At 38.9% G+C, this 18,518-nt stretch overlaps 1 protein-coding gene across 1 annotated transcript in view; it reads left to right on the top strand.

Moving 5' to 3' along the window:
- The window catches only part of LOC149808233 (sushi, von Willebrand factor type A, EGF and pentraxin domain-containing protein 1-like), a 167,676-nt gene that overhangs the window by 94,131 nt on the left and 55,027 nt on the right, over nucleotides 1–18,518 (top strand). Inside the window, exons 17-19 of the mRNA XM_089975273.1 lie at nucleotides 13,574–13,735; nucleotides 13,885–14,043; nucleotides 14,893–15,006. Coding sequence (XP_089831399.1) covers nucleotides 13,574–13,735; nucleotides 13,885–14,043; nucleotides 14,893–15,006 — 435 coding nt within the window. The remainder of the gene's footprint in view (nucleotides 1–13,573; nucleotides 13,736–13,884; nucleotides 14,044–14,892; nucleotides 15,007–18,518) is intronic.

The raw sequence follows: 18,518 nt of genomic DNA, 5'->3' as shown, positions 1-18,518 counted from the left end.
ACTGCGGTCGCCCTTGTTTTTGTAAAGGGTCACAATTGAGGCATCACGCATGTCTTGGGGGACTACTCCTTCCTCCCAGCAGCGGCAAAGTAGCTCGTGCAGTGGTTTAATCAATGCTGGTTTTCCACATTTGATAGCTTCAGGCGGGATGCTGTCACTACCTGGTGCTTTGTCGTTTGGAAGGCAGTCGATTGCTTTGCTGAGCTCCTCTACGGTTGGCACTTTGTCGAGCTCTTCCATGGTGGGCAGATTCTTTATGCTGCTGAGGGCTGCATCAGTGACTGACGTTTCTCGGGAGTATAGTTCTGAGTAGTGCTCCACCCATCTGGCCATCTGTTGCCCACGGTCTGTGATCTTCTCTCCCGTCAGGGATTTCAGGGGAGCGACCCCTTTCACTGTAGGGCCTAAAGCCTTCTTGATGCCACTGTACATACCTTGGATGTGTCCGGACTCGGCACTGCGCTGGATCCCTTCACACAGTTGTTGCCAGTACTCGTTCGCACACTATCTAGCAATGTGTTGGGTGTTACTTCGGGCACTTCTGAGAGCAGCAAGCGTCCGTTCATTAGGGCATTTTTTGTAAGCTATGAATGCTTTTCGTTTCTCCTCGATTTTTGGTTCCATCCTTGATAGGTGTGCATTGAACCAGTCCTGGCTGGGTCGTTCCTTCTTGCCAAACGTTGACATAGCTGTACTGTAGATGGCACCCTTCATGGCATTCCACTTGGCTGTAGCGTCGTACTCAGGCAGGTCCTGGAGAGCCTTGTTCAGGGCAGACACATACTCCTCCACCTTGGCAGGGACTGACATCTGCGCAGTGTTTATGCGAGGACGTCCTTTTGGTTTTGAGCGGTGTAGCGTGTATGGCTGTAGTCGCACTCTGCTGCTCACAAGGGCATGGTCGGAGTCAGAGTCTGCACTGTGGTAGGTTCTGGTGGAGAGGACGCTGTTAAGGGCAGAGCGCCTGGTGATGACCAAGTCGAGTTGGTGCCAGTGATGAGATCTGGGGTGTTTCCATGACACTTTGTGTTGTGGCTTACACTTGAAGAAGGTGTTTGTGATGCACAGGCCATGATAGGTGCATAGCTTCAGCAGTTTCTGGCTATTTTCGTTGGCCTTTCCAGTGCCATGATATCCGAGGCAGGTAGGCCATGACTCGTGGTCCGCACCTACCCTGGCATTAAAGTCGCCGACGAGGAATAGTGGTTCATTTTTGGGGCATCCTTTGATCTGTTCGTCCAGCTGCCCATAGAACTGATCCTTCACGTCTTCTGATGACGTGAGGGTTGGGGCGTAGACACTGATGATGTTGACAGGACCTGAAGCAGTGGTGAGGCGGATGGACAAGAAACGCTCAGTGCCCCCTGTGGGAGGTTCAACCAAGGCCAGGACATTGTTTTTGATGGCAAAGCCCACTCCGTTCTGACGGGGCTCCTCAGGTTCTCGACCCTTCCAGAAGAAGGTGTAGTTTTCCTCTCTGAGGGAGCGACTAGAGGTGAGCCTGGTTTCCTGGAGGGCAGCTATGCTGATATTTAGTCTGGTGAGTTCTCTATCGATGATGGCCGTCTTTCTGGTGTCGTCCACTTCTCTGAGGTCGTCGGAGAAGGCTGTACACATGGTGCGCACATTCCAGCTTGCAAATCGAAGAGCTGGAGTCTTCTTTATTGGTTTCTTGTTTCTTTTGTCTGGTGTGGAATTACCGTCTGCTTGTCATGCTGAACAATACACTGAGCTCCAGACACCCACTGGAGCAGGCAGACGATGGCGGGTCAACACCTTATTGACCGGGGGCTGCCCGGCTTGAGGCGGGCGATAGTTGGCCAGTGGGACACGATGATCCCTCCCACCGTCAAAGCTGACCCGTGGCGCCCCTTCCCTACGCCAATCGGGTGGGACTTATAACCCGTAAACTGTAAGCTTCCGTGTTGTTTCCTCACTCAGTAGCGAGACTGGAGTGTCCTCTCCAGGGCGCAAGCCTGGGCTTGGAGTATGGAGATCCTGGGCTGCCCAGACGTCAGGATCCCCCTCTCGTCCTTGCTGGTGGGGTCCAAAGGAATGCTGAGCATGACATTTGGCACCAGTTTGGATGCAGGAGCTGCCGGAAGGAGGCCGTAGTCGACCCCCAGCCGCCTTAGGGGCTCCACTCCTGATTTTCTGTCTGTGTTTACTCCCGTAGCCTTTCCTTCTCCGGAAGATATCCACAAGGCAGTGGAGCCATAATCCAATGGATGGGACTTGGTTGGTTTTGAATCAGAGTTTCCTTCTCCTAGATGAACTGCCTGACAAGGCTAACGAGCTTCATCTGCTTTGTTGGACGTAGAGTATAACCCCGCATCTCTCTGTGTTGTCTATATGTTTGTACCGTTCCTATTGTAAATATTGTAAATACAACTGCTGTAAATATGCTTCTACTGTAAATACAACTGTTGTAAATATGCTTCTACTGTAAATATTGTAAATACTATGTGTTTGTGCCGTCTTAAGATAAGTTAGAATTAAGTTATACTACTTGCTAAACTTGCTAAAATGTGGTGGCAATTTTGAAGCTTTACAGATGTAAATACTATATGTTATGTGAACTACATGAACCTTGCTAGCATATCAAATGGTAAGCTAGGGGGTTCACAAATGGGGAATGTCTCGTCGTTCGCAAACACACCCTCTGGCTTTCTAGACTGTTATTTGACAGGGGTCGATTTCCGTGCAATTTCGTCACTGACGAAGTCAAATACCTTGATAAAATCAAGGAAGTGAAATCGAAAGTAAAAAAAAATATTACTTTTTTTTTACTGTCCAAATCATGCAATTGTCCGATTTAGTTGGTTTTTACTAGCAAATACCCTATCAGGATTAGCAACGTATGCAATTTCTCTGGTTGCTACTAGCAAATACCCTATGAAAATTAGCAACTTGGACAATTTCTCTGGTTGCTACTAGCAAATACCCTATCAAAATCAGCGAAATTGTCAGTGTTAAAAAAAATATATATGATAAAATTATGCAATTGTCCGATTTCGTTGGTTTTTACTAGCAAATACCCTATCAAAATTAGCAGCTTGGACAGTTTCACTGGTTTTTACTAGCAAATACCCTATCAAAATCAGCGAAATTGTCATTTTCTCTGGTTGCTACTAGCAAATACCCTATCAAAATCAGCGAAATTGTCAGTGTTAAAAAAATATATATAATATTTAAAAATCCTAAAGAATTTCTGGAAATGTCTTTGACATTTCTACTGCAGTATCTTATAAAGATGATCCCGCGAAATACACGAGTGAGCATAATTCATGATTTGGTCTGGAAAACATGTGATCGCTATGATATGATTCTCTTGTAGTTGTTTCAACTGCGATTCTGTCAGTAAAAAAATTATCATTGCCGTATTTATCAATAACTATTTTAACTTCACCCAATTTCATCATTGATGAAATCGACGACGCTCCGCTGAATAATTTTTTGATATATTCTTCAAGTGATTGTTTGTCGTATATGAAACATTTCACGTGCTGATACATGCTATATTTTTTTATCATTTAATATAATTTATTGTGACAGTGCTGTCATTGATGGTGATGACGGAGTCATTAATGACAGAGTCATCATCACTGTCACTAACAATAAAATCACTGTCGTCGGAAACGCTAGCGTTTCCAGAAACACTTTGTGTTTCACTGTCACTAACAATAAAATCAATGTCGTCGGAAACGCTAGCGTTTCCAGAAACACTTTGTGTTTCACTGTCAGAGACATTTTCATCATCATCATCATACTTCTGGTAATTCTTCGAATTTCTCGGAAACGCTTTGCATTTCTTGTAAGTCGAAGATTTTTGGGACATTATTATGATATGATATTATTAATTGAAAATCGTTTCAGGACTTGAATATCGTTTCAGGATTTCACCAGCAAATTAATACTAATAGTTTTTTTTCTCAAGTCCAAAAGTCTACCTTGCTGGTCAGTGACTTTAAAATTTATCCTTGTCAGCATTGGATTTAAACACTGCAGAAATACTGGATTGATTGGCTCTTGTACAATCAAAAACCCAGGTGGTTCTTTAGGAGTAAATGAGTATAGTATAAACCCTTGCTGGGCTTGATTTGATACTGTTGTGTCTATGTTGTAACTGCCATCGATTACGTCACACACAAGATTGACCGCGACGACATCAGTGATATTTACGATGCCCGGAGAAATATGTCTGCCATCGCTCGCTGTGGAATTGTCATGTCTGAGGATAGTTGGCTGTGGTAGTACTCGCTTGTGGTGTTCAAGTATGTCATCGAAGTATTCATCGACGATATCAGTAACAAATTTTTTCAGGATGACCGGGGAAACATATCCTGGTAATTTAAAATTCGGCAACGTGGCTTCGGTCAGCGAGTACCTTTCAAAAATAGTTGTTTAAAATGGGGTTCACTGTTAATTGTTGCTTGAATTACTCGCTGGTTAATATATTCCATATCTGCGGCAAGTTGATTTAATATCTCAATTTGTTTGATGATTTCTCCACGTGAACTCATATCGGAAATGTGTACATTTCCAAGATGTTCTTGGAAGCGTTGCCGTAGATGCGCTAGTTGCGCTTGATATGCCACATTGATAAGTTTAAAATATTCAGTAAATTCACTCAGGCGAAAATGAAATATATAATATCCCACACTTGGAGGGGGTGGGGGGCCACCGAACCACCACTCAATATCGCTGTCATCTTTATAGATATTCATGCCTTCGTCCGCTGTACGTTGTTTTATATTATCAAGATGTTGTTTGTATGACGGGGTAATTCCGTGATATGACTGCGCGTCAGTGATATAATCAGACTTTTTTGGTTCTGGTGGTATTGGTGGTGCCGGTGGTGGATTTTCAGGCCATCCTAATACTGTTCTGATTGAACTGTTATAAATGTCTACGGCGTAACCCGGTGAAGAGTCTTCGATGATCGTTGACAACGTTGGCTCGTTGGCGGTTATTGACATTTTTGCTTCTTTTCCGGTGATACGCTTTATTTGACGCTGTATTTCTTTGTTGATTTCTTCTATCTCATAAGACCCTGTTGGTAAATGAATGACATTCCAATCTGGAGTACCGTCAGGTTTATTTTGATACGAAAATACAAATGAATTATCTGGCAACTGTCCGTGAAATGATGTCGACCTGATGTTGGGCCAACTGTGATATACTCGTAATTGTGCCAACGCGATTTCTTTTACTGGAATTGCAGTTGGAAAATTAATATTAAACTCTGGTTGCGTCGAAGATATTGTCATCATTGATGCTTTTACCGGAACTGTATTTGCGGCTATCTCTTGAAGTATCTCCGTCATTATTTATCTTCATCGTTTTCAAATTAAAATTCTTTGAAAAACACTTTGTGTTTTTGTAATCGTTGTATGCGCTGGACATCAACGTGAATTCGGAATCGGATATTGTTGTATCGTCAAGGCTGGATGATATCAACGAGGACAATTTCGAGTAGGCGCTCGTGGCCGCGCTGTTTAACTTTTCATATTCGTGTAATTTTGTTAGCGCTCACGAGGATATTTTTTTTTTTGCAATTATATTAGCAACTCTGCAATCGTCGTTGATGCTGAAATTGTGATTGTAATCGCGACTGCAGTTGTCACCGGTGTCAGCGCTGATAATAGGACACCCGTGGATGCAACTACCGCGGATGCCAAATACACTATTGTGTCTAATACAGTTACACGCCGTTTGTATTTTTTTATCTTTGTTGCACAATTGTAAATAGTGGTTTTTAACTCTGACTGCCATTCGCGTACTTGATCATACCTATATTGCTGAGCATTTAGTGTTGTCGTTGATGCCGAAACACTTTGCATTTATTATTTTACGCGGTAACCAATTGAGGCGTTTCAGCTACAAATTCCAAACACCACCAGTAAGATGTTGCGGTTAATTTCTTGTCTGCGGCTTCCAGTGTAAATGTTTCTTCGGTTTCCTTGTTTAATATGATAGTCACAACCCCGGAATATTTATCGGTGGAATGTCTCCAGGGATATGTTGTAAAGATTTCAAATTTTGCGGCACTAAATACAGACAGCCTGTACACTCCAGTGGCTGTTGCTGTATATTTGATAGTATTATTTTGTCGAGACCATGTTGCGAATCCCGATGATACCGTGTACACTATGTTGTTGATATGCCCGGGCTTAACTCCAGTGGGGACTTTCATCAAACTGGTTTTGCTAACGATCTCAGGAATTCCCGATACGATATCCTGTTGTGTTTGTTTGATCGTGTCAATGTTGGTCTTGATATCAGAAAGTTTTATGTCAGCGATGAGCGGAGTGCCGAAGAATTTATCTATAACCTCATCAGTTTTTTGATAATTTCTGCGAAATCTTGTAAACGCGCCCACGTGAACATCATACTCAGCCCGCAACGTGGTTAGTTTACCGTCAATGTTGTCAACATATTGTTTGTTTGCGGCATCTTCCGGCGAGGTTGGAATCGCTATCGCGGTTATTTTGTTGTTGCCCAGATTGAGTTCACCTGTCATTGTATCACCGGTCTTCGCTACACGTTCCCCTGCGGCTTTTCGTGCATCATCTCGCAGCATCGCAATTGATATCGACGAATCTCCAATTCTGCCGCTGTCAGTGAATACAACGATGTTGTCCGTGGTAGCTCCAATAACCCTGCGAATTATGTCATTCCACTTAATGTTACTGGTTTTTAGCTTGCCATGTCGATCTTGAAAAATTACAACCTCATCTGGGTCTATTCCGGTTAACGTTAAAAGATTATCGATTTCATCTTTGGTCGCATACTTTGATAAATCGATATCTTTTTTTTTCTTCCTTTGTTCTGCTTGATCTTCCGTAAATATCAACCATTATTAGTTATGGGGTTGTTTAAATTTGGAAATCACATCTGTGATTTCAACATGTATTCATGCACGACTTTGTGAGGAGAACTCGCTGATTTCGAGATTGCATCAAGAACATTTAATACTTCACGGCCACATATCGGAGGATCGGTTAATGTTTGTGTTGGTAACGTTGAATACCAAACCTTACCTGTCAGGGGGATGTTTTTTGTATATCGAAGAAACTCAATTGGCGGTGCTAGCCCGTATGAATCAAAATAGATAATTCCACGTGGATCGATCGCGTAAGCAACCCAGTGAGTTCCTGGACCATCGCTGTTATCAAGATTAATAATTCCTGTTTCTGGATTATTCGGTCGTGCTGGTAATTGATCTCTCATAAAGACACCTCTGAAGTTCTTTATATTTAATTGTTTAACAGCATCAAGCAAATCAAAATTAGAAGCTGGAAGCTTCAACATCGGTGTAAAAATGCTAGCGTTTTTCAAAACACTTTGTGTTTTTAAAACCGTTTTGGGTACCATGAGGGTGGAGTTCCTGGAAGTCTTAAGCCACGTCCCTTTTTTTTGTATCCATTTCCTGTTGCTTTCTTTAGAGCCATTTCAGCAGCTGTTCCAACAGCCCCTAACGCGGCTGCTTTTGCTACTGCTGGTGCTGCTGCGGCAATCAATGCTGGTATCGCTGCAAGTAACGGAAATATACCGCCGGTTTTAACCATATCTTTGACCGCGGTTGGAGAGAAATCAAGTTGAGTTCCAGTCGTTGCTTGCTTTGCTTTATTGAAATGTTTTAGTTGGGTTTAAGTTAATGACAGTTTGTTTGGACCGCCCATTAGCTGATTGTATTTTAGTGTTATTTTTGTCCCACATGTGCTCGCGTTCTTCGATTGTAATTTCTTCACCTGACCAGGAGTCAGAGTGAGATTAACATGACTGTATGACATTTTATTTAATACGAGATTGATCTAATTGTTACATATCTTCGGAAAATATTACATATTTTCTACTGGTGCATCAACGAGTATCATTCGGCCGCCAGCACCTTCAACCAACATTGCTTTATCGGAAAGTATGACCGCGATTGCTGTGTAATTAGCTATAACTCCTGCGTCTCTATTTACGGTAGCCCGAAAGTGAATATCAACGACAGACTGTCTGGTTAAATCAAGATGCTCCAGCGAGAAGTAATAGATTGGATAATGAGATATAAAATCCAATTGTGATATTTGCAAACCAGTGTCGATATTTAGATCGCGCGCTAGATATTTTGTCAATCGTTGATATGCACGTGCAACATGATTATTACCAAAATTTAACAGTATGTTCTCAGATGGTTCCTGATGTCCGTTTATTCTCAGAGAAACGTCAGTGATACCAAGTTGATCAAATATCATATGCGAACGTGTTTCATTACCCACCCGTGCAGCATCCTGAAGAGCAATGAAAATATGTCGTGGCGCGGCAACCCCCTGCTGTGATGCTATATGCCATGTGAATAAACCATTGATGTTACTTTGAATACTATCTGTGGTTGTTGTAAGCCACGATAGCAGCACTTTACCACCTTGATCCATAAAAGAAAGCAGTCGCTGTTCTTCAGTAATTGCAGGAGTCATTACCGGCATCCACAGTGATAGTTTTGTTATGTTTACCTTACCAGCGTCACCTAGAGGTCGCCATAGCGCATCATTGTCGTCGGCTTTTCTAACAAGCACGACTGTATGTTTTGCTCCAAAAATCACCTTTCTGACATCTCTGCAAAATCCAAAGATATGCGACAGCGGAATGGCACATGAAAAATTTCTACGATTACCTTTTAGCATTTGTCTACGTGCAGCGAAACCTAAATTAAATTCTGCATTAGCACCACGAACCACCGGCTACACATCAGCGTCAGCGTTACCGGCAAAGTTTCTTGGTCGTCTAATATCGTACTGATCACTGTTAGGAAAATTAGAAGTGTCCTTGGCAAACATCATTGATGGACCGGCTGATCTCGTATAATCATCAGAATATCTTGCTAGACCAATTATTGTTGTAGCAACATCGACATCCTTTTGAACTGATTCAATATTTTTTCCATCAATCATGTAGATAGCACTTGATAAACAAGGCCATAATTCCGTTATTGACAAAACCGATTTTAACATTGGGTCCGTATTCTGTGTCATCGGTTTTTATAATTTCACCTTCTACCTCAATAAATGCTTCAGCGGGCAGGAAATATCTACTTGTATCCTGAACCTGTAGTTCAATTCGTCCTCGTTTATTTGGGTCTCGTGCGTCATAAGAATAATACTGATAATCACGCACTGATTCATTTTTAAGAACCAGCTCGTCTATGTCGAATGCTGGGTCGGATTCCCTTTTAAACATTTTATTATAGAAGTTATCGTCTAAAACGAAGACCACTTCCCGCAATCAAACTTGTGTTTATTTGTTCAGGATTTATCAGCGCTGCTAGTTTTTGATTTGCAGCTTCATTTATTACTTTACTAACATTTGCTGGCATGTCTGCGGTGGCTGGTAATTTTACCGGCGGAGGTTTTCTACGTATCAGTCGTGCTAGTCTGTCCTTGATTGCCAGGAATGCTTTACCAGCAGCGCTACCAATAGCACCAGTAGCTTTATCTTTAATAACATCAATGGCTTTCATCGATAATTGTTTTGCGATCGGTATTGCTTTAGGTGCCATTCTCGCAAATAAACCCTGAACAACATCGCCTAATCCGTTTCCATAAGTCATCCTGTATACGGGTACTCGTGAATTTACCACCCTGACCATGACTGGTCTACGATGAGAATTGTGTACTATCATTTTATTTAATTAGTTATTTCTCTAATCGCTGTCCACGAGTTCATCAATAAGTTCTCGATAGATGTGAGTATCCATGATGCCGCCTTGAAATAATCGCTGACAGATATCAGCCGCTTCATTAATTATTTCTGGTGAGTTATTTCCGGCACGCCTTCCTCCCAAGAGAACTTCTAGCCGTGATACATCATTGATGATATTATCAGGGCAGGGAATAAAATCACCCCCCAAACCTTTACCAGATGTTTTTTTTTTTGTTCTAGTTGGTTGTGTTTTTAATGGTGTTAAACTTTTAGGAGGATCAATAAGCCCAAGATCCACGAGAATATTGCCTTCTTCCTGTTGTTATCGTTGAACAGGTCTCTCGATAAAATTGTTTATATCCTTGTTAAAATTGACCCATCTGCGATCGTCTTTTCTAGCCTGAGAAGCATCATAATTCCAACGAAATACACCTTTATACCATTCATCACGACTCATTTTCTTCGCGTGCTCGGGTTTTAAAAATCTATCTCGCTTATCATAAAGTACAAAAGCCGCTGGACCTAACTTATCTTCACTCAATCCTTTTATACCAACAATATTATCCTTATTAAATTTATCAACCAAATCAACCTTAACCTTAGCTGAAGCTGTTTCTGGTACTACTTCTGAAGCATCTTCTTCTTCTTTTTCTTCTTCTTTGGGCGGTATTGCCGCAGCGATATCAGTTGGAAGCTCTCGTAAAATCTTTTTTGTTTGTTTAGTTCTCCTTGCAATCTTTTCAGTTTGCTCAGCGGTTTGTTTTAGCACTGGAAGAATACCCGGTTTTGTTATATCACCTGGATCTCCCATTAAAGCTCTTTCAGTGACCACCGCAGCTTTCTCAGTAACTGTTGTAACGGGTTTAAATAATTCTTCTGCACCTGTTGCAAATTCAACTTGTGCTTGCTGCCGTGCTTGTAATTTTTGTCTTACACTATCTCGTACAGGAAGAAATTTTTTTATTGCTTCTAGTCACTCTCGAGCCAGTCTAGCGGAATGAGCTTCTCCAATGTTGGCCATTATTGTTAACTTAATTTTTTAATTCACAGCAGAAATCCTAGAATATTTACATTTCTAGCAGCAGAGAGACTAGGCCACCAAGTGTTTCGTCTACCCCCCCCCCCCCCCGGAGTCAAGAAGTATTTTTATAGTTAGTTATTTTTCATGAAATAACTCTTCTAGTCAGCAGAGAAGGCTTATTTATCATAGTTTTCTGAATAGAGGGTTTATTTTGTGAAATAAGACCCTCTATCAAGAGTGTTCTCGATAGAGGGTTCTGTTGGACGGAATAGTTGGTGGGCTCAGTCTCTCTGCTGCTAAAGGAATGTAACATAAGCAGTAGAACAAGAATACATGTAAATTATGTAAAGAACAAATACAAAAACCAACAGTCCCCAAACCCTAAATCAGACCCTTTTCTTTGCCTGAAATTGTGCTTGTTTTTCCATTTTAAGCACAAATTAAATGAAATTAAATTTATTCTGGTTATTCTGCTGTTTCTAAGCATATGGTTAATCATTTTAGCAAAACACTATTTAACTAAATACATTTATATCCCTTCTGTTTTCTCTCTTGTGTTATCTTTTGCCTGAATGTACCTGCATAATATATTACCATATTTACTGACTGGTAAGATAAATGTAACTGCATACTGCATAGACCCAGATCTGTCATCGTAGAATGCACCAGCAGATTTGGGTCTGTGCAGCTTCTTTAGAGTAATCAGTAGAACAAATGACACAGACTCAGATCTGCCATCGTACAATGTGGCAGAAGATTTGGGTCTGTGCAGTTTCTTTAGAGTAATCAGTAGAACAAATGACACAGATCCAGATCTGCCATCTTACAATGCACCAGCAGATTTGGGTATGTGCAGTTTCTTAAGAGTAATCAGTAGAACAAATGACACAGACCCAGATCTGCCATCGTACAATGTGGCAGAAGATTTGGGTATGTGCAGTTTCTTTAGAGTAATCAGTAGAACAAATGACACAGACCTAGATCTGCCATCTTACAATGCACCAGCAGATTTGGGTATGTGCAGTTTCTTAAGAGTAATCAGTAGAACAAATGACACAGACCCAGATCTGCCATCGTACAATGTGGCAGAAGACTTGGGTATGTGCAGTTTCTTTAGAGTAATCAGTAGAACAAATGACACAGACCCAGATCTGCCATCGTACAATGTGGCAGAAGATTTGGGTCTATGCAGTTTCTTAAGAGTAGTCAGTAGAACAAATGACACAGACCCAGATCTGCCATCGTACAATGTGGCAGAAGATTTGGGTATGTGCAGTTTCTTTAGAGTAATCAGTAGAACAAATGACACAGACCCAGATCTGCCATCGTACAATATGGCCGAAGATATGGGTCTATGCAGTTTCTTTAGAGTAATCAGTAGAACAAATGACACAGACCCAGATCTGCAGGTGCATTTTACTACATCAGGTCAGGATATGTTGTTGATTACAGTTTCACTTGAGTTATAATCGAGTGTGTGTGTGTGTGTGTGTGTGTGTGTGTGTGATTTGGATTTTTAATGTAGCTGTAACAATTTTTCAGCCATATCACTACGATGTATGCAGTGTGGCAGTTTATGGTGATGTCTAGCTCTGGGGCATCATACTGCAAACATGTAGCATCATGTCCCAAGCAATCACATTATCCCGACACCAGGCCAACCAGTCCTAACACTAACCTCTTAATGCTGAGCGCTGAGGGAGGCATCATTTTTATAAGTCTTTGGTATGGCTCAGTCAGGGTTTGAACCTGCAATCTCCAGCGTCCAAGGTGGACACTCTAACTACTAGGCCACTGGAGTGGTCTCAAGTATATATGGTATCAGTAAATTAGTATATACATAACAATTTAAAACAAACAAAACAGCAAACGTAGTCCAACATTTTTTCAAACTGTACAAGAAAACCATGACAAAAGCTGTTGTTTTGTATGAAAGCTTTTACTTTGTAAAGTTTAGGTAATATATAGGAAGGAAGTGAAATCAAGTATTATGGTATGTAAATATAATATTTGTAAAGAAGGAGTAGGATAGAATCTGCTTTAAAAGTACCTTTGGTAAGGCTTTTTGTTATATTACCTTTGATAAGGCTTTTTATTATATTACTTGGATAAGGCTTTTTATGTTATTACCTTTGATAAGGCTTTATATTATATTACCATGAATAAGGCTTTTTATGTTATTACCGTTGATAAGGCTTTGTATTATATTACCTTGGATAAGGCTTTTTACGTTATTACCATTGATAAGGCTTTTTATGTTATTACCTTTGATAAGACATTTTTATTCTATTACCTTTGACAAGGCTTTTTATTCTATTACCGGGGCTCCGAGTGGCCGAGTGGTCTAAAGCACTCTCCATTACGGATCACTGCCATCTCACCTGTCTACGTGGGTTCGAGTCTCGGATTCAGCCAATGTGGGTATGTGAGAAAGCTTGCCAGTAGTTTCTTGTGGGTCGGTGGTTCTTTCCGGGGTTTTCCCGGGTTCTTCCTCCACCAATAATACTGGCCGCCATGTATAGCCTATAGTGTGCTGCAAAATGGCGTTAAACCCTACAACAACAACAACAACACCATTATTCTATTACCTTTGATAAGGCTTTTTTATTTTATTACCTTTGATAAGGTTTTTTATTTTATTACCTTTGATAAGGCTTCTTATTTTATTACCTTTGATAAGGCTTTTTATTATATTTTCTTTGATAAGGCTTTTTATATTATTATCTTTGATAAGGCTTTTTATTTTATTACCTTTAACAAGGCTTTTTATTCTATTACCTTTGATAAGGCTTTTTATTTGCATCACGTTATGTCTTTCAGTTACAAAACAAACTTAACATTTAATCATGTGATTTGTTCCAGAGGAGTGTGAGCCTGGCTATGTATCCAAGACAGGCCTAGAGCCCTGTTTTCCCTGCCCCATTGGGTCCTACCAGGATGGGAAGGGCAAAAAGTCCTGCTTTGAGTGCCCTGGTAGTGTGAATACTCATGGAACAGCCTCAACAAGCCTTTTCAACTGTGAAGGTATGTTTTGTTTGTTTCTTACAAGTTCTTAAATATTTTAGGGCAAAGAAAACTTTCATGAATATAAACTTTGCAACCAAAATTCAAGAAACATATTTATGTGATTTGTATACAGTTGGTAATATGAAATGAAGCTTCACTTGTTGCAGGTTACCATGAGATACAGGCTGATGATACTGTACCCACTGATGATGCGCAGTCCAGTGAGCTGCTGGCGGACGAGTGTTTAGAAATGCCATGCCGTAATGGCGCAACATGTACACCAAGGACTTTTGGTTTTGAATGTGAATGCCCTCCAGGGTATGCAGGTATGTACATGGATGATGCTATAAACTGCACCGAAAAGAATCTTGTCCTAAAAATTATATATAATCCAGTAGAGGATAAGAAAAAAAACCTCCACTATTAAACATAAAATTATAAAATAATTTTACCCTACATTTAAACCATATGTACCTTTAGTAGTCATGGTATTGTGGTAAGATCTGTCCAGCAACTTCATCTATGTTGAAAAAAGTCCTAATATGTAAAAGAAGTGCTTCCATTGTGGACAAGATCAAGTCCAGCAAACAATGTTACATTACAATAGCATGTAATGAAATAAAAAATAATACAAAAACTAACAAACAATGTAAATTAAATATACGTAACAGAGTTAAGTTGTAATTTGTGAAATAATTCCCTCCATTGTATATGTTGAATAAAGTTGTAATCTGGGAAAGAAGTCCTTCCATTATTTCTGTTTAATAAAGTTGTTATCTGCGGAAAGTTCTTCCATTATGTATACTATATTCTTCATGTTGAAGTCATAGCAGTGTATAATGCTTTTGTTTATGAGTCACATAAGTTGTAATTACAGATCCATAATGCAATTTATTATGATGATTGCAGTATATAATCACTTGTAACTCAAGTCCAACTGCAAGCAATATTGACCCTGACTTGCCATTGCATAATGCACTGACAGATCAGTGTCTATGTTGTTTATTTTACTAATTACTAAATAACAAATTGAATAGACCCAAATCTGCTGGTGAATTATGCAATCGTAGATATTGGTCTTGGCAGTTGGACACAACTTATATGTGGATGTATGCAGCAATAAAATGAAAAACATAAGTTCACTTGATATTTTCATCCCTTCTGTACCTACCCAGGTGTTTATTGTGAGAACGATATTGATGACTGTGAGGGGAACCCCTGCCTAAATGGGGGTACATGCAGGGACCTATTGAACGATTACCAGTGTGATTGCCCAACTGGATATGAAGGTATGCTGAAATTTCTCTGAATTGTCTCTATCTTTTATTCATCCTTCTTGAACTGCTTTGGATCAGCATTAATGAGACTAACCTACAGGGTAAGAAAAAAGGGACCGATCTCTGAATTTGTTTTGCTCATGCCACTGTTGTATGTTTGGAAGGGTTACTAGGTGTTTAACCCCACATCCACCTATCTGTATGTCCGTTTGTCTATATGTACTGTATATGTTAAGCGAGGTTTCTGCTCAGTATCTTTTCAATAATTCTATTAGATTTAAGCCAGATTGTGTATAGAGTATGAAATAAGGAAAATCTAGGTAAACTCAGTTTCAGTTTCTCAGTGTAATAATTGACTGTGTTGTGGCCCCTGTTTGATCTAGGTAAACTCAGTTTCAGTTTCTTAGTGTAATAAATGACTGAGTTGTGGCCCCTGTTTGATCTAGGTAAACTCAGTTTCAGTTTCTCAGTGTAATAAATGACTGAGTTGTGGCCCCTGTTTGATTAATGTTTGCCCTTCCATATGAAAGAAAGATTCCTCAATTATACCATCTTAGGAAGTGACATCTGTGCCTATGGGACACATTTATTACAGTGGTACCCCTCTTATACAGCCACCCCTTCTGCACTGGGAAAGTGGCCTTATAAGATGGGTGGCCTTTCCAGAGGGGGAATAAATTTTATGTGAGAATTATATGTAATGTATGTAGTAAGAAAACTACATACTTCAAAGCATTTAATATCTTCATTTAATATCTTCATTTCAAAGTAACATTAATTATTAAAACGTTCTTCGTGTTATAATAATAGACTTATTTCAACTGAATATACATTAATAGTTCTTATTCTTGATGTAAGTGTGATATGTGAGCGTGTATTGTTTTCATGCACATTGCAAAACTATTCAAAAATGTCATTTTAATCTTGGTACATACATAATTCTATTTCTATTTGCTTCATTTTCCCACTGCTGCTGTATAATCTCCTTATTGGTTACGATGTTTATTCAAGTCTTTTCAACATACAAATTGTTTTATTTGAATCTTTTCTGCATAAAATTGTTCAGCAAGTCCACCACCCAACCTGACCTGATGTCATTGAGTAGAATAACCGACTTTCTTCTAAAATAATACGTTTCTGTTTACGTGATGACATGTTAATGTTTGGTAATGATTTATTTGGATGTTGCAAACTGTATGTGATTTAATTATGCAGATGAATCTTTTGTAGAGTGGACAAAATGCTTTCTTTGTAAAAGAAGCAATAAATGTATTGTCACATGATTTTCCAATCTTTCTCTGGTGCTCTGTTTTGTTCAAGGTTAATTTTTCTGTGTGTGTTAATCTATAAAATGGCGGCATGATTTACCGAAATACTGACCAAATATACCCAAATACTGCCCAAATACACCCAAATATTGCCCAAATGTACCCAAATACTGTCCAGAAACAAGCACATTATACATTTGCAACTAAAGAGATTTTAAAATTCATAGCTAAGTTAAATTCTGGGTTAAAATGAAATACGTTAAATTACTAAAGCAATTAGAAATTCTTTGTACGAAATGTAACGAACATCTCCAATTACCATTTGCTTGTAAATTATCGACAGAGTCCGGGATGATATATATGTCCCTAAATTGCATACTAAATTACAGATATCTATATTCTAGAATGATATTAATTTTTATTTGTGGGCACACCTTCGACATTTAGATATAATTAGCTATTGACATCAGGTCTGTCCCCACCCCCTCCATGGTTCTTTGTTCGAAACATTCAAAGGCTTTTATGCGTTCGTGTTCCCACCCTCTCATATTTATGTGGGTTTCTTTCTCCATAAACAGTCAAAAGGAAGTTTGAAAAGAAAATGTATTAATATGATCGTTTTTGTTGCGATGGTTTCTCTTAATTTGCTACTTTCTTGGATGAATCGTTCATTGGGGTTCCTGTCTATACAGGCCCCTTATTTACTCCTCTCCCTATACTTGATAGCTTTATTCTATAAAATTAATAACTTGTATGTTTTGTGCTATCATCCATTGACATTGATCTCTGTGGATAATTACATAAGTTGATCCCTATTTCCAGTAATCGCGGCCAATGATCTTCCATGTTTGCTACGTATATGCTATGTTTTGTCAGCTATATAGTTTCTGTGTCTGGACTGGCCTTTGGGTGGTCAAAATTTTTAGTTTTGTTTTTTTTTAATGTTTATTTCTCCTAGAAAAGATATAGAATATGACCACACACACACACACACACACACACTGTTGAATGATAAAAACAAATAAAAAACACCAATACATAGAATGTTGGCCGGTTTCACTTAATTGATTCAGCAGATAATATATATATATATATATATATATATATATATATATATATATATATAATGCAGAAAATTGATTCTAAATATGAAAGAAACATATGATCAATTAGTGCAATATCGGTCATAAAAGTAAACACATACAAAGACATGCAAAGAAAACTAAAAAATGTTATTGGACAGTATTGTACTGGACTATTTTCTTTAGTATAGCTTGTTAAGAATTTTCTAGGTACGTGGACCCTGCTTTTTAAGTCGCACATTTTATAATTTAATGCCTATCTGTTTTACTTTTGATTTCCCAATGCATATTATTTAGCTAATAATAGATGAATCCACAGTTTAAAATGTGAAAGTAAAAAGAGACGCCCAATGAATAAATTGGTATAAAATATAAAAACTCTTTATTGTTTACATATAAACAAAATTGAAGAAAAAAAGAGATTAAAATCGCTTTAAATCTTTTCCTTTAACATTTACACATAGAACTAAGATGATAGAAGATATAATAGATTTTGTTTAATTTTCTTTTCATTGCATCTAAATACGATACATATAGAATTTATATACAAATCTGTCCACAAATGTGTGCTGCCCCGTCCCAAGAGTTTTAGCGTCAACATCATGGCTTTTCAACGAGTATATTGGTTAGGCTTTCTCACAAGACGACTTTGCCAAACCAACAGCATGGAACAACTTAAATTTTACATATTTGTTGTTGAAAATCATTTGAACTGTCTTTGTAGCGCTGCAGTGCTAACTGAGGTAGTGCATATGTACTCGGTTACTTGCGACTGTAACAAGCGATAACATGTGCCAATCTGATTACAATAGCACTTCACTACCCTATACTTTAAATGTTGTATCAACAGTACACAGTTTTTATTGACATAAATTCAATATCTTTGCACGTCCTATTCATTCTCTCAAAATTTAATTAGATATGTTTAGAATGTTGCACGAGGACATTTCATGGTCAATACGAAAAAAGGAGAGAGAAGTAATTTTCACATTTGCAAATATTTAAATAAGTAGAGAAAAGAACTATAACGATTAACGTATAGATAAATCAAACATTTCTAAGTCTTAATTTTGTATAAACTGTAAATATTTTCTAGTATTGTAAATATATGACGTATCTGCACCGCCTTTGCAGATTTAGTTTTTCTAGTACTTACCATATGTGCATATAAAAT

Source organism: Sinohyriopsis cumingii, chromosome 1 (assembly GCF_028554795.1).
Source record: "Sinohyriopsis cumingii isolate HCF-2022 chromosome 1, ASM2855479v2, whole genome shotgun sequence".
In the NCBI taxonomy this organism is placed as follows: domain Eukaryota; kingdom Metazoa; phylum Mollusca; class Bivalvia; order Unionida; family Unionidae; genus Sinohyriopsis; species Sinohyriopsis cumingii.
Note: the sequence above shows the minus strand (reverse complement) of the source record. Positions and strands in the feature narration are given on the sequence as shown.